The sequence below is a fragment of the Epinephelus fuscoguttatus genome, linkage group LG14 (assembly GCF_011397635.1).
Source record: "Epinephelus fuscoguttatus linkage group LG14, E.fuscoguttatus.final_Chr_v1".
NCBI lineage: Eukaryota > Metazoa > Chordata > Actinopteri > Perciformes > Serranidae > Epinephelus > Epinephelus fuscoguttatus.
The window spans coordinates 24,599,497-24,615,755 of record NC_064765.1 but is presented as its reverse complement, the minus strand read 5'-3'; the positions used below and the strand labels follow the sequence as shown (position 1 = coordinate 24,615,755).

General features: G+C 43.1%; 2 protein-coding genes across 3 annotated transcripts; both read left to right on the top strand.

Annotated features, from left to right (window-relative positions):
- Positions 1–3,659: 3,659 nt before the first annotated feature.
- On the top strand, positions 3,660–6,974 carry LOC125900378 (actin, alpha cardiac muscle). Its single transcript, XM_049595322.1, has 9 exons — positions 3,660–3,758; positions 4,796–4,946; positions 5,037–5,165; positions 5,336–5,446; positions 5,539–5,623; positions 5,922–6,083; positions 6,168–6,359; positions 6,454–6,635; positions 6,726–6,974. The coding sequence occupies exons 2-9, from the start codon at positions 4,818–4,820 to the stop codon at positions 6,867–6,869; spliced, it is 1,134 nt and encodes a 377-aa protein (XP_049451279.1). The 5' UTR covers positions 3,660–3,758; positions 4,796–4,817; the 3' UTR covers positions 6,870–6,974.
- Positions 6,975–7,874: 900 nt separating this feature from the next.
- On the top strand, positions 7,875–14,974 carry arhgap11a (Rho GTPase activating protein 11A). 2 transcript variants are annotated; one of them, XM_049597023.1, is made up of 12 exons: positions 7,875–8,553; positions 9,366–9,433; positions 9,539–9,635; positions 9,743–9,999; positions 10,128–10,291; positions 10,382–10,522; positions 10,663–10,737; positions 11,343–11,516; positions 11,609–11,738; positions 11,922–12,030; positions 12,728–12,842; positions 12,944–14,974. In XM_049597023.1, exons 1-12 carry the CDS (start codon positions 8,425–8,427, stop codon positions 14,413–14,415), a joined length of 2,931 nt encoding a protein of 976 aa, XP_049452980.1. In that variant the 5' UTR covers positions 7,875–8,424; the 3' UTR covers positions 14,416–14,974. The 2 variants fall into 2 exon arrangements, with proteins under 2 accessions (XP_049452980.1, XP_049452981.1); XM_049597024.1 differs by lacking the exon at positions 10,663–10,737.
- The last annotated feature ends 1,285 nt before the right edge of the window (positions 14,975–16,259 follow it).

Below are 16,259 nucleotides of genomic sequence, written 5' to 3'. Positions count from 1 at the left end.
TGATTTCTGGGTAATATGTATGTTGGTGTTATCCAATCTCAAGTCTCTATTTGATCATGTGTTGATAAGATTTTATAGTAGTGAGTTAAGGCATATAACAAGTAACTAGTGTGCCTTAGGGCCCATCATAATAGCGTGCACTGGGGCCCGTTGTAACTACCTTATGCCTCTGAAGGAATAAACTTCTCCATATTTACAAAGGGTGTCAGGCATGGTCTGAAGTATTCATAAAATGGCAGATCAATATCTGTGCATTATAGAGGGAGGAGGATACATTGGTGGCAGGCTGAAAATGCAGTCTGATCTGGCATGGTCTGTCATGGTCAGTCTTGGATTCAAGATGAAATGGTTTAAAGATAGTTTACCTTTAGAATAGTCTAAGGGTTGTGAAATGACCTCGTCACATCATATTTTTATTTTGATATTGTGCAATGCATTCTCAGTGAAGTTTTTCAATGACTGTATTGTTTGTGGCCTCATCAAGCTTTTCCATAACAACAATGAACAGCACTCTGTCTATCATTTTGACATACTTGACTTGACTTCTCTAAATCATAGTTTGCACTGTTTTTTTCATTTAAATAGGTTGTCATACATTGTCAGATTTCTAAATTATATGTGAAATATGGTGTTAATGTCTCGAATATAAAGAAATATTGAGTAAGTTTGTCTGACACACTGCATTGTATTATCCAGGAGATAAACAGTTTGCAACCGCCACACATACTGTATTCAGTGTAATAAACTAAGTATTTTTTTACTTTAAGAAGTTTTCTTTTTTCATTGAGCCTAAACTGTCTGTTTCTTTCTTGATTTCAGAGCACAGATGCAAACAGGTGGTGACAGCTTCCTGTGTGGGTGAGGAGTGTCCTAAATCCATCAGCAGAAGAAGCAAATGGTAACGGTGTCCTCTGTGCTGGTAGGGCCGGGGCAGGTCCTCATCCTTTTGGCTGGTGGGGGAAGAGGGTGGTGTGGAGGTTGTCCTGGGGTGATTGGTTGATATCCACTCTCAGCTGTCCAGGAGTGCCAACAACACAGAAGAGGCCTGACCTATGAAACAGAAGAACAAGTAATGTGTAATGATAGACACAGTTGTACAGCCTTTGCTTTGTTGGTAGCTGAATTTGGCCTCTAATAATGAAATGATAATATAAAAATGGAACAGTATTCGATAGGGTTCCTATAAGTGAAGTTAACATCAGTTTATCAACACGTAATGTAACCACTGGTATTTTGGTAGTCTTGAGAGATTTACTTACTGAGCCCACCCAAAGAAAGGCAACCACCACTTTCCAGCTGCTCCTGTCGTCATCCATCCTTATCTGGTCCAGAATAAACATACCGTCTTTGTCATCAACTCCGAAAATAGATAAATAAATAAATCAAAATACAACAGAGTGAGTAAGATACATAATCACAAAATGTTTAAAAAGGGATAATAGGATTCACTGGGGACTTTATGACCTCACCTACACCTCACTAAAAACATGGACACAAACAATCTTTGAATTACTGGTATGTGATATTAGGACTTTCAGGAAACTCCTGTTAAAGCTGTTATTAAGTACTGACTTGTCTTTGTCTGGTATGGCCATCTACGATTATAAAAAAAACACAATACTGTAACAGTAAGTATAATCTCTATTAAATAAGTGAATTTGAAATTTTCAGTGCTCATAGACAAGATTTCAGAGTGAACTGTCCCTTTATAGCTCCAAGTCCTACTTAGCTTTTCTCCCACCTTATGTCATGGGCAATAGGTAATGTGGAGCATTTCCTCCATCTATTTCCAGGGTAGTTTGTTTTGTTAAATTTCAATTAGCTCATCCAGGCTACATGGGATACTGTAAATGACCTCCTTGCCAGACACGAAAGCTACCCGGGGCTTTATCAGTCCTACCAAATACAAAGGTTTTACAGTGTTTCTATGCTGCAATCCTAATTAGAGTCACCCTAATCAGCCCCCCTTTGGTACTCAAAAGGTCTTGACCAGTATCTTCTGTTTGTCGAGGAGTCCTGAAGTCAAGGGTGCTGACTCTGTGTAGCAATTATGCTTTAAGAATGGATTTATAACTGGGATTTTTTTTAATCAAACCCTTTCATTTCCATAAAGGGACACTGTAGTGACTTTGCCTGCTTCCATAAAATTACAGGACTCACAAGAGAAAGACTTCAGAAGAATGCTCAAAATTGATGCAACAGAGGCTGAGATATCCTGACCTTTAACATCCCAAAACACTGGATCCTGCACCTCCCACAGTGGACTCTACCAAGCTAATGCCACGTCTTTTTAAACTCCACACCTCCACTTTGTAATGCAGCTCTGTGTTGTGACTTTAAACACCTTTCAAGCCCCTCTTGACTGGTAAACTGACCTTAATGGAGTTCCCCCATAATATGGTGTAAGAGTGAGCGCTGTCTGTCACTGTTGCTTGGCAGAAAAGCCTGACCATGAATCACATATCCTTTGTTCATGTATCAAAACAATATTAATCCGATCTATGAAAATCATCTTTGGCATGCAAATAACTATGAGATGCTTCAGCTGCATCCAGCTCCTATCTGTGGAGGTAGAGAGGTAACACAGCTAAATATAGGAGACTGTATCTGGTGGGGCAGCCTGCAGCAGAGGAATGCTCTCACATACCTCCAGCTTAACACAACCTCATACCATGCTGCTCTTTCACATCTGAGTCACTCTTCTTCACCTGAAGACCTGAATCAATAAATTGCTTTTATTATTACAAATACATGAATGGTGCTCCCTGAGATCTGACCATATATGATATCTTCCCTGGGAATTATGTCATATCAACAAATAATCTGTCAAATGTGTGTATCATTCCCGCATAGATGAGTGTATTACCACATAAGGCACACTGTACATCAAGAATAATATATGGAAAAGTGGGTGGCACAAATATGGACCTCCTCTTTGCAGGCCTGCGGCTCGGGAACCTCAGTGGCCGCTCATTAATGACTCAGTTGCTCACCATAAAAGGAGACAGCTGGGCCAATCAGCATGGAGCACCGACACCGACAGGCCACTCAGACAGCCAGATCCCACACAGAGCCCGGCTGGCGTTACCATCAGCTGTTCCATGCTGTTGAGGAGGCTCAGAGCACATACCAGCAGCGTGGTTCACAGACATATGCAATGTTTTCATCTCCTTAACAAGACAGGAGTGGCGCTGCTCTGACTGGGTCATCAAAGTGAGCCCTCTGAGTATAGAAAAAAAGCTCCTAAGAGATATGACATATGAGCATCAGAGCAACAGGAAATACAGTATTTTAAAACTCTGATTGCATTGCATTCACCTTGTCTGATTATTGACTGCAGGGCTATAAAGAAATTATCCTGCATAACATGCAAACATGCATTGTTTTAATGTATTAACTTATAGGTCTATGAGGCAAACTTTCTTTCTTAGAAATGCAGATTACTTTTATGTTAATGTCAGCAATTAAATTGTCATCTTAAATCCACTAATAATCCATTAACTTCAACACTTTTATTCTCCACCAACATTTCATTAAAACTGTGTCATCCAAGTGACTTCACTGTAGAGAAGCCCCATCCATGTATGTAAAACACCTCTCTGGCTTGTTGATTTTTTTGCTGCCAGCTCTTATTTGGACTTGTGTGAACCCCCCGGCCCCGCCCCTGGTCCCCAGACCCGGTCTGGGTCTTATTTAAGGGGCTCTTCTCACCCTCAGCCTCTGTCCCAGTGGAAGCATCCGCCTACCAGTGCACCTTGGTGAGTACATTTCACAACTTGTCTCTCTGGTTTGCTCTGGATATCTGTCTTTTGTGTGATGAGTTTCACAAAGTCCATTGGTTGTGCTTTGAGCTGATGAGGCTTCAATGAATGAATGAATGAATGAATGAATGAATGATTTACCTTTAGCTAATGGTTTTCACCTGTTGTAATAATGACTAACTGAGCATGATGATTACAAGTAAAACTGGAGTTACTGGTTACGCCAGGTTGGCTGCCATAAGATGTTGAAATTAACATATTATATGATGTTATTTTATGTGATAAATACACTCTGTGCTATGAACAATTTCTGTTGAAACTCTCAAACATATCCTGTGGAAGTATTACTTGGATCAGTGGGGGAACAGTTGGCCAGATTCACCCATGTGCCAATGAATGAAGTTAATAGGCAGCTGGGGCATGGAGCCATGTAGTAAAACAAAAGTGCCACAGTGTGTAGACAGATGAGTGCTGGCCTGGCTCTCAGACAAGCCCTCTCAGACCTGAAATAGCAGGAGATCCATGTGTCACTTGTTTCACCCTGTTAAGCACAGTGTGGGTGCTTAGCTTAAAATAGATCCCAGGTCTCTGTGTTATGCCCCTTTTTGGTGCTACCTCAGCAGCTCTGAGATGTCCCAGGAACAATCACGGCTGGGGTGATATGGTATCAGTAGTTGTACCACAAAGCTGGGACTAAAATAGCATCCAAAGGCATGTCTAATTAGCACTCTATAAATAGCCCCCATTGAGTTGTATCAGTGTTTGGAAGTGATAATAACTTTAGAGCAGCTATGACAGAGTGTTGGCAGGTCTTCAAAGGCGCTCTGAATCACAGCTAATACACTTATTAATTATGTTAGTCCATGGGCTAGTCACGTCATCACATCTTTAGCCACTCCAGTGATAAAGTGTCTGTGATTGTTTAATTATAACAGGCTTTTGTGCTATTTATTCTATGACTGGCAGTTTAGACAGCTGCTCCTAACACCTACTCTAAACCTCCTTGTGTTTCTATCCCACCCTGCAAATTTTAGACCACCCCAGGAAAGTCTAATCATGTGTGACGACGACGAGACCACCGCCCTTGTGTGTGACAACGGCTCTGGCTTGGTCAAGGCTGGATTTGCCGGAGATGACGCTCCCCGTGCTGTCTTCCCTTCCATTGTTGGAAGGCCCCGCCACCAGGTACGCTGAAAGAAACTCCTCCATCACTGAAGTATGAGTAAAAGTAGCACTTTCCTATGTCTTATGTTCCTCTGGTGCTTCTTCCCTCAGGGTGTGATGGTGGGTATGGGTCAGAAGGACAGCTATGTAGGTGATGAGGCCCAGAGCAAGAGGGGTATCCTGACCTTGAAGTACCCCATCGAGCATGGCATCATCACCAACTGGGATGATATGGAGAAGGTGTGTGTTGACAGTGAGACTCATTTACAACATTCACGGCAGCTGACCTTCCGCATCCTTGAGAATTCACAGCCGTTGTAAAAGCTGCTTATGTTTGGAGAACCTGGCTGTCGTTTGTTCAGTTGAGTTGTTTCAGTCCTGACGATCAGCTGTTCTTTCTCGCCTGTCAGATCTGGCACCACACCTTTTACAATGAGCTGCGTGTGGCCCCTGAGGAGCACCCCACCCTGCTTACTGAGGCCCCCCTGAACCCCAAAGCCAACAGGGAGAAGATGACCCAGGTATTTTATCCTCACTACCTTCTGCTTTGCTTTCACGTATTTGTCTTCAGCTTAAGACAAACCTTTCATGCTGTGCTTACTTGTTCTTGCAGATCATGTTTGAGACATTCAACGTTCCCGCCATGTACGTGGCCATCCAGGCTGTCCTGTCCTTGTACGCCTCTGGCCGTACCACCGGTCAGTACATTGCAGCCTTTTCTCAATTTAGTCAGTGGTTAGATACACAGTGAGCTAAAATAAGAGGAAATTGAACGGCAAGGGAGAAAGTGTTGAACATTTACACTCAGAGGGTGTCATCAACAGATAGGTTCCTACGTTACTGTCAAGGGGAGGTGTTAATCTGTCTGCTGCTGAGTGTGTGTCATGTGATGTCAGCAGCATTGTATAGTTTATGATGTGAGACATACTTGCAGAGGGCAAACCTTCACAGGCAATGCATAGCTGACTCACTGTGGTCCTTCTCTGCTTGTTAAAGGTATCGTGCTGGACTCTGGTGATGGTGTGACCCACAACGTCCCCATCTATGAGGGTTACGCTCTGCCACACGCCATCATGCGTCTGGATCTGGCTGGTCGTGACCTGACTGACTACCTGATGAAGATCCTGACTGAGCGTGGCTACTCCTTCGTCACAACTGGTAGGTCTATGTCATCATGGTTAATTTGTCTAATGAGAGTTGTATAAGTACTGTTTCTCAACACGTGAACTTTCTGCTTCATAGCTGAGCGTGAGATTGTGCGTGACATCAAGGAGAAGCTGTGCTACGTGGCTCTGGACTTTGAGAATGAGATGGCCACCGCTGCCTCCTCCTCCTCCCTGGAAAAGAGCTATGAGCTGCCCGACGGTCAGGTCATCACTATTGGTAATGAGCGTTTCCGTTGCCCAGAGACCCTCTTTCAGCCTTCTTTCATTGGTGAGCAATTGGTTGCATTTGTTTTTTGACATATCTAAAAAATGCAGTGCTTTTTCTCAGACAAAACTCATCTCCTTTACTTGTCCTCTACCAGGTATGGAGTCTGCTGGTATCCATGAGACCGCCTACAACAGCATCATGAAGTGTGACATTGACATCCGTAAGGACCTGTACGCCAACAATGTGCTGTCTGGTGGTACCACCATGTACCCTGGTATTGCTGACCGTATGCAGAAGGAGATCACAGCTCTGGCCCCCAGCACCATGAAGATTAAGGTGAGAGACCTGCAACGGTTGTAGTTCATTAAATTCATCAACAATGTGATTGAACACTCAATAAAACTTAAGTGTCTACTCCTCACCTAGATCATCGCCCCACCTGAGAGGAAGTACTCCGTCTGGATCGGTGGCTCCATCCTGGCTTCCCTGTCCACCTTCCAGCAGATGTGGATCAGCAAGCAGGAGTACGATGAGGCCGGTCCCTCCATTGTCCACAGGAAATGCTTCTAAACACACAGCCAACCTCCTTCCGTCCATGCATTCGAACGTTGTTGCCTCCTGTATATATATATGTGTATGTTCTGTTGTAATAAAGATAAGCCCTTGTGAGAGTTATCCCCTGTAATGTGCTTTATTACATCAAAGCAAATACACAAAATAATTATGTATATACTGGTAGATTTCTGCATGCACCACAGACTGTGTGTGTCATGTTGCCTCAAACAGCCTTTATGCCCTCACCTGAATGATCAAGAGTTTGCTGTAACATGGGTGGCGGTGCTTCCACCTAGTGGTTAAACACAGAAGTGAACATTCACTTGAGAAACTGACCAAATACTTTCTTTCCTATCCAGAATAATTTGATACAGCTTTATGAGCAGTGAAGGATTTGGACTGAAAAGGGCTCTTGCCACAAATGAGGAAATTTTGCACATGAGATTACACTACATGGTCCTCTTGAAGCCAGTTAACATTGTGTGTGAAGTTAAATTGATTGTGCAATACACTGTCTTGTCATCATTTGTTGCTTTACAGCATTTGATTAATCTCTTTGTCATGATATCCACGAGGACTGGCCCTGCTAATCTTACATTTTTCAGTCTTATTCTGTTTTAAGCTATCTCAGTAAACATAACACGATAATTAATATTGTATTCAAAAGAATTGTCAAATGGTGAATGGCTATGCATCATGTGCAAAAGGTGCACAAAACATCAGATAATTAGAAACTACTCAAACATGGGCATTTATCTGTTACAGTGTACACAATATTATCAGAATATACAATCACACAGTTGTACATTTTTCCATTTTAAAGATACGACTGCTTTAATCACCGAGTCAACCGGTTGTCAAGGAGCGTCCACTTGAAGGTTAATCTGGCAGCACAGAAACCACCCCGCCCAGTGGGGCTGCCCTGCTGAATAAAACACACGCCCCTTAGATTGTTATTCGAACCATTAGCAGCCAATCACAGCGCAGAGCGTAGGGAGCGCCGCTGTTTGAATGCTCTGCGGAAACAGACATCCTCGCAACCGACCTGACGAGCTAACCACAGCACAATGCAGTTGGCTAGCTAGCTAACGAGTTAAATCGATATAACTCATACAGTCTACCGTTTGAGAAGAGGTTAACACCAAATGTAAGTCGTGTGACGCATAGAAGCTGTTTTTATTTTTTTCGTATGAGGCTTGTGAATACGCTAATGTAACTTGCTAGCTGGCTAACGTTAGCGAGCTAACGTTAACTGCATTGGAACCGGAGCACGAAGCTAGCCAGTAGTGAGGCGCTCCGTTATGTGACGTTAGCTAGGTCGTTAACATCAAGTAACTTTGTAGTTCCTACTGTCGAGGTCACAGCTGGCGAGTAGTTGTGAGGATTAAGCGTCTTGTGAGCAGTTAAGATCCACGTGACGATGACTTAGGTTTGGTGAAAGTGATAAATAAAGGAAGACTCAGGAGGGCAGAACTGATACAGCTGTGAATGTCAGTGTACTGTGGTCACTGCCAGAAGAGAGTGAACTAGTTGTTTAGGCTTATTTGAAAGTACAAGATAGAAGTGTAAAATGAAAGTCATGGAGAAAAATGTGATGCGTCTCGTGGCTGTGCAACACCTCCGGGCAGCATACGGGATAAAGACAAAGAACTGGAACAAAAACAAAGCAGCCAGCTTCAAGTCAGCAACCAGCAGCTCGGTAAGTGGAAAGAAAACCAACTACAAATATGCAGCATCATTACCATACTCTGTGACTCTGAAACTTTCACCTTGGCAATCTGTTATTAGAGAATCAACAAGCACACAGTATCAGCCTTGGACATGCTATTGTTTAGACAATTGAATCTAATTTGCATATTACTGAAAGCCTGACCCCAGTGACGAGACCCGTTTGTTCACACGCTGTTGTCACACATGTCAGTCTCTACAAGTGCTTTGTCTGGCTGTTCTCGTGATTATTCACACCATAAATTTCTTAACCAGCCATAGAAAGCCAAATCTAACAGGACACAAAGGGGCAATGTTTTCTCATAAATCTTTACCACGCACTGTAGTGGTGTTTTTGACCTTTCTGGAAATAGAAGTAATTTACATAGGACAGTTAATCCTCTACAGGATATGTCATACTTAATTTAATGTCAGTTAATTCAATAACTCTGAAGGCACTGTTTGTTTCTTGTGCACTTTGCTTGTAATTGGCTCACAGGAGTCACAAGGTGTGTTGCAAGAGACTTTGTGACTTTTCAAATGAACACTGAACTTCTGCATTTGCAGACAATGCCTTCAATGTGGTAATCAAAAATGCATGCCACAAACTTTAACCTAGACTTGGGGGGAAAAAAAATCAGGAACAGAAATGAAACAAGATTTTGATATGAATGAATACATGAGGGATGTGATGCTGCTGATAGGTCATTAGAGGAAACTATCAACAGATTAGGCTTATTGTTCAGCTTTCCTGCTTAATCTAACCTTCAATGCCTTATTCTTAATGTTTGTTTGTTTCCTCAGACAAAGGTTTTCGGGGTGTCCCTGGAGAGCTTACCCTACTATAATATGGAATGTGGGAGTGTGCCAAGGCAAGTTGGCCTGCTTATTTAATTTCACTCAAGCATACAGTCCACAAGTTATTTCTTGTCTAATGTTGTACATTTTATACTAATGATTTTTCACTGCCTCTTTAGCTTCCTGGTCGACGCATGCATGATACTGCTGGCGCATGTCGACACAGAGGGGCTGTTCAGAAAGTCAGGCTCTGTCGTTCGCCTGAAAGCACTCAGGGTGAGTGATGGCTGAAGTTGACCTTGCATTCAGTAAGGCATCTTGACCCTGAGAGAGGTCTAACACAGCAGAGCGTTTTTCAGAGTGTGTTTTGTCTGTGCATTCAGGCAAAACTGGATGCGGGTGAGGAGTGTCTGTCCACTGCGCTTCCCTGTGACGTGGCTGGGCTGCTGAAGCAGTTCTTCAGGGAGCTGCCAGAGCCCGTGTTACCCACAGAGCTGCAGGAGGCCTTCCTCAAGGCCCAGCAGCTCCCCACCGAGGAAGATAGGACCTCTGCCATCATGCTGCTGTCTTGTGTGCTACCCGATAAAAACCTAAGCGTCCTGCGATACTTTTTTGACTTCCTCCACAATGTGTCTAAGAGGTGCCTTTGTTACATTTAATATTTTCCCCCACTTAATTATTTACAAACATCCTCCTACGATTAAATATGGTCTTTTCACCTTCATCTTCATAATTACAGTACTGCTGTTTTTATTTGCTTAATCACAGGAGTGCAGAGAATAAAATGGATAGCAGCAACTTGTCTGTAATCTTGGCTCCCAACATCCTTCACACCGGAGACGGTACAGAGAAGATGAACGCCAACACTGAGAAACGCCTCAAGCTCCAGGCAGCCATAGTGCACTGCTTCATAGAGAATGCCAACAACTTTGGTATGACTTGAAGCATCTTACTTGCAGGCCATCTGTATGTCAGTCTCGTTTTCCTAGCCCAAATTATTTTGCTGTGTCTGTGTGTCACAGGTTTGTTACCGCAGTTTCTTCAAGAGAAAGTTCCGGCCATGATGGGCTGTGAGGTGGGGGCTCTGTCCCCCAGTCACGATGGACTTGAGGAGCTGGATTTAAACTCAGGGATGAAGAGAAGGCAGAGACGCAGCTTCGGAGGTAAGATACTATCAGAGATTTGTTTTATTGGTGAAAGCTGCGATACGCAAAGATTTAAATCAGATATCAGACTGGCCAGATAAATTCAAGCAGCACCGTCAGTAAATGCTGTTTATGGTTCGGTTTGTCTCATATTTCAGAAATGGTCAATGGTGCTCTGAATAAGATAAAAACTAATAGAACACCTACAAGTGCCACCCAGTCAGACAGTCTTGGTAGGTACTGAGGTCAGATGAGATAACGTTGCCTGTCATACAGCTTGATGATACTCCATTTATCCGTCTGCTATGCACAAGAAACGGCAAGCTTTCTGTTCCTCACAGAAATCAAACTCTTTAATTTACTTCATGTTTAAAGTGGAAACAGACAACTTTTACCCCCCTGGCATTTCCTAGTGGTACTACTGTTGGCAACACTGTCGTAAAGACAACCTGATCGCTTATGGTTTTCAATGCTGATGGTGTCATTATTCCATAGCCATTACAGTTCAGTCAACACTGACTTCATAATGATAAGTTAAAGCAAAAACTTTGTCTAGTTCCACTTTAATCTTTTGATCCACATCTTGCATTGGTAATGAACATAAGTCATTTGAATAATGTGAAATAATGCCTTGTTTTGAATGCCTCTATTGGCTTTTGTTTTCATTGCCTGTCTGCCTGTCGTGTGCATGGATCATCTGCTGCAAATTTCAGTCAGTCCTTGCTAACTCTTCTCAGCGCTTTTGCCCCGACTCATCTTTGGAATGTTTTCAAATATAAAAACAGCAAATCTTATACTGTACATCTGAAGATATTAATTCCTCTTGTGATTTTGCCAGTCTTTTCTTCTGCCACTCCTGTGATTGCAACACCAACCTCAAAGAGAAAGCTTCCTTTGGAATCTGGTCACTCTTTCGGATTCTCAAACAAGAAACGTAGATCTGTCAAAAAGACCCTTGGGATAGAATTACTTCCCAATACTTTGTTCAGCGGGACCTCCACGCCTGGATCAGGTATTGATGGTTATTTGATCGAATGGGAATCAACTATTCTGGTATCGCAAAGGCATGTAGTTGAGTTTACATGTTTTTATTTTCCCTTTTAGCATACAGTGCTTCAGGGGTGTTGGATTCTTCCCAAAATACACTGTCGTCGGCAGGGAAGTCTAGAAGGCAGTCTGCTGTCTCTTCAAGGAGAAAGAGCCGACGACTTAGCAACAGAAATGCCATCAACAGGTACATGATTTCTTTGTCCTCCAGTTGTCCTTCAGAATTTACAAATTGTTTGTCTGTTAGGGAGATACAGCAGAAGTGCTGCCACATAGAAATGAGAGAGATACGAGTTTGTAAAACATTAACCTCAGCTTCATGTCACTCTTATCTAATGCTGATGATTGTTCGGATGTATCTCCTTTTTAGAGTTGAATCTGGAAGAGCCGGCTGCTTTTCTCCCAAAGTTGGCAAGAAAGAAGCACCACGCAAGTCCCTGCGCATGCGTTTTAGCCTGGGGAAGAGCAGCAAGGAGGCTGTAAGTGTGGTTGTCAGATAGACTTCACATTCTACTTATCTGGTTCACAGATAGACGCTAACAGCTGGTTTTAATCAGTTGCATTCAGGCATATGCTGCAGTTAACTGTGTTCAAATCAAGAGACGTTTGCACATGGGGTGTTGTTCGGGTTAATTGTTGCACATTAGCACTTTCTTATTGTGTAACACTCTAAGTTTACTTTCAGTCGCTAACATTTAACATTTCTTAAAATAAAGCATGCACAGTTTGTTTTAAAAAGATTGTTTTTCACATTTGTAATATTACAAAATCAGATGTGTACATACTTGTTTGGTACAAAGCCACAGGGTTATGTCCTATGAGATTTACTATGTCAAGCACTCAGGTGAAAGAATGTTATTATATACCATATAGTATATAAATAAAATACATTGTAACCTGTTTTGGGTACATTGGGTGAGCTGTTTACGTTACATAACTTTCTAATGCTCTATAGTTTTATGTATATTCATGACTTAATAAAGAGCTGATGATCAACACCTCCACTATCTTGTTTCTTCTGAGTGACTTTTATCATCCTCTGAAGAACTAACCCCAGCGGTCATTTTATTAACATGCTAATGTTGCATTCTGGGTAACATCTGTGGGGTCCTTCTTAACAAAAATAACACTTAAGCTCTGTCATCTTTCATTTCTCATTCCATGCTGGTGATAAAGGCATCTGAGGCCGTTGGCTGGCGACTTGCCACTCAGGAGAGCACCACCAGTTTTTGTTTCACCAAAGAGACAGAGTTCAGTCCAGCGGTTCTGCCGAGAAAAGCAGAATCCAAAAGTGAGTATCGTGAAGAAATCAAACTAAATGCTAGTAAAAAACATTTCTATTCCAGTAGTCTTGAGTTTTAATACTTGCTAATACCCTCCTTTGTTTTTCAGGCTCCAAATACATTAGTAAGTCTGAAGACAACTTGCTGACCCCCCAGTGTGACTCAAGTGCCCACCGGACCTCATGGAGCGGGGAGACTCCTCTGGGAGCCCAGGCTTTCAGCGGAGGGTCTTTCACTGAAACCCCTATGAACATGTGCCTAAAGAACACCTACCTATCTGAGCCAGCTATCGTATCAAAGCCCCCAGCGATGGCCAGCTTTCCCAAGAAGCTGTGTTGTGCCTCCAGCGCTGAGAGCCTAGAGAGCGAGGGCTGCATTACTGAAGCCCAGAGCCAAACGGGCCCCACCCTGCTGAAAATAAAGAAGGCCTTCACGGAGTCCGGCAGTGATCTCCAGGCCGTCATACAGGAGCCCTGCAACTCTACGGGGACAGACGCAACAAAACTACCAGACATCCTCTTAGTCCCTCCACCAGAGACTCCGACAGTTGTTTCTGTGGAAGCAGAGGCCGACAGCTGTCCTGCCCAGCAGAGCCCTCTGGCTAATGAACAGAACATTACCTTTGGCCAGATTGAAATTGCCGCTTTATCACCTTTACATATTGACAGTGTAATTTTTGAGTCCGGTGAATACCGTCCTTCAGCAGTACAAGCTGATAACGTTTCTGTCTGTGCTGCTCCCGTCAGTAGCCACAACAGCTCTGTGGCGGGAGACAGTGAAGAGGAGGTGGAGCAGCTGAACTGCAACCGGCTGATAGAAGCTCTGGACATCCAGAGTCCTGCTCACTTCAAACTGGGTGTCCCCTCTGGACTGCAGTCCACTCCATACAAGCTGGGCCGTGATCTAAGACATGAGTTCAGCACACCTCCTAAGATTGGTACTACAGTCAGCGCGGTACATGAAGAAAATGAATCTTCCCCAGATGGTGGAATCGCAGTCCAAAACCAACAACAATGCAGTCTGGAGAATGAGAAGCGTCGGGTGTTGGACCACATTCATCACTTCAACAGGCTCACCCTTCGTTCTCCCAGACGCTCCAACACCAAGCAAATCAGATCACCACTCAAGTTCCAGCGCACCCCAGTGCGCCAGACCGTCCGCAGGATCAACTCTCTGCTGGGAGACAGCAGGAGACCCGCTACCATCGGCCGCAGCAGTCAGGTGGTGAAGGCAGTGAGTCTGGAGAGTGGCCTCTCCCCTTGCCCACAGCTCCAGCCTTACCACGAAGACACACAAGCGGAACTGTCCAACAGTGTTTTGCCCAAAAAGAAACCACCTCCCGTCCCACCCAAGAAGCCAAGCACCTTGGCCCGGAAGTCCAAAGTGTGTGCTCTGGGCGATGTGACCAACAAGGTCCAAGCAAAGACCAAAGTGGACTGTTCTGACTCTGATCTATCAGGAGCTCCGAAGCCTCTTGTGCAGCAGGTAGTAGAGAAGGACATGAACTATTACAGAGGCTCACCTAAAAACCCCCTCAACCAGGTACGACTGCTGTCTGCCACCAAGCCTGTCGATTTATAGCTTAAAATCTTTTACGTTTCCTCCTCACTATGCAGCCTCTGTCTGCTAGAATGATATGACATTAAACATTCCTTCTTATGTTATCCATATTTTCAGGGGTTTTAATTTATTTTTAGCTACAGTAGGTGCTGGATGTGTTGTGTTAGGGCCTTAATGGGAGATGTTCATATGCCTTAAGTTTAGGATCCGCCTACAGGACTGTTGCATAGTGTGTAGACTGTAGCGTGCAGGCCAATTTATGTGAAATGTGATTGATGGTATGACTGGAAATGTTTAGATCAAATCTTGCGCTTTTTATTTATGCATTTTATATCTAATCTTAGCTAGATGTTAAACTGTTTACTGAAGCTGCAGATGTTTCTTCATTACAGAATATTTTTCTAACTGTTTCTTGTCAGGAACAAAAAGATGGGAGAAATGCACCTTTGTTGGATTTTATGACAAAAAAAAAGCCAAACAGTATTGATCACATAATCTTGTCTATCGCAGTCCGTTCATTTCAAAACCATCCTGCCTTGTGAACTGCTTCAGACAAATAAAATCAAACAACATACACCTACTTGTTTCTCTTCAGTTGAATCCTCTGGTTTGTGTAATTTATTGGCAACTGTTGGAGCCACAAGGGGGAGTCGTACACCCACTAGACCGACACGTTCAGTAAACTTCATACTGGAGTAAGGCTCAGGAATTTACTCTGTCAAAACCCCAGAGTGACCTGTTGCAACTACATCTTGATATAATGTAATTCTGCTTGTTTGCAGCATTCTCTGAACAGAGTTGGCTCCGGTACACTTGAAAAGATATCGTTTGCGTCTCTGGAGATTCCTTCGGGAAATAAAAAATGTACTTTTGGCTCAGGGTAAAATCAGGTATCTGAAACGCCCAGCTACTACTGAGAGGGCTGAACGGATCCGGCTCAGTGACTTATGTTGACATGAAAGAGGTGAATGGCCGAGGCGTTTTTTTTCCTGTAAAGAATCTGAAGAGTAGACAGTGGAAAGGTGAAGGTCAAAATCATTCCTTGAGATTTATTCTCCACAGCCTACTGGGAGGATCGCGTGCTTTTCATGTGCAGTAGGATAGATTGGACCTGGACAAAATATGTGTTACTGCAGGAGCTTCTTCTTATCATTATTGTGATTATTTTTCACTGCAGTGACAGAAGCTCACTTTGTTTTTTTGGTCTGAATCTCCACGTTCAGGCGTTGCACTGTGATACATATTACACACTAGGTGGTTGGGCTGAGGCCATGTGTTCAACAGGTTCACTTCCCCTTTCTGAAATGTAAAAAAAAAAAAAAAAAACTTGTACAGAAAATCCACTAACAGACAATTTGCTAATGAGCCTGGTGAAACTATCCTAATCTTGCAAGCTGTACTTCCTAATAAACAATGTCTTAGCTTGTAACTGTTGCTAAAATTGGTCAAAATTGTTGCCATATCAAGATACAAACAAGTTTCAACCATAAAATGTAATCAGGTTTTGGATCTTGTCCACCTTTGTGTCAGGCTCAGCTGCAGACTGACTTGGCAGAAATGGCTGCCATCTTGTTTTTATATGGATAAGTGTATTGAGCTCTTACTACCGCTGGATGGCACAAAAAAGTGTCCACAAACGAGGACAACAGGTCTAAGTTAAGTCGAATGAAGAAGAATCAAGTACAAGGTCAAGTAAACCCAAAATGTGATATCCTCATTTGAGGACATGGAGTCTCAGAGGGATGTTATAACACAAAGCCAACAGCAATATGAGTGCTGGAGTTTAACTTTCCAGAGTAATAAAAGGCCTGAGAATGCGACTTTATATATTTGAATAACTAATTTACATTCACACAGCATTTAAA

Excerpts from the sequence above, each read along its gene's own strand:
- LOC125900378 (XM_049595322.1), top strand. The coding sequence starts at position 4,818 with ATGTGTGACGACGACGAGACCACCGCCCTTGTGTGTGACAACGGCTCT. Across the intron at positions 5,166-5,335 it reads ACTGGGATGATATGGAGAAG|ATCTGGCACCACACCTTTTA; the intron begins GTGTGTGTTGAC and ends CTCGCCTGTCAG. Across the intron at positions 5,447-5,538 it reads ACAGGGAGAAGATGACCCAG|ATCATGTTTGAGACATTCAA; the intron begins GTATTTTATCCT and ends TTGTTCTTGCAG.
- arhgap11a (XM_049597023.1), top strand. The coding sequence starts at position 8,425 with ATGAAAGTCATGGAGAAAAATGTGATGCGTCTCGTGGCTGTGCAACAC. Across the intron at positions 10,523-10,662 it reads GCAGAGACGCAGCTTCGGAG|AAATGGTCAATGGTGCTCTG; the intron begins GTAAGATACTAT and ends CTCATATTTCAG. Across the intron at positions 12,031-12,727 it reads GGAAGAGCAGCAAGGAGGCT|GCATCTGAGGCCGTTGGCTG; the intron begins GTAAGTGTGGTT and ends CTGGTGATAAAG.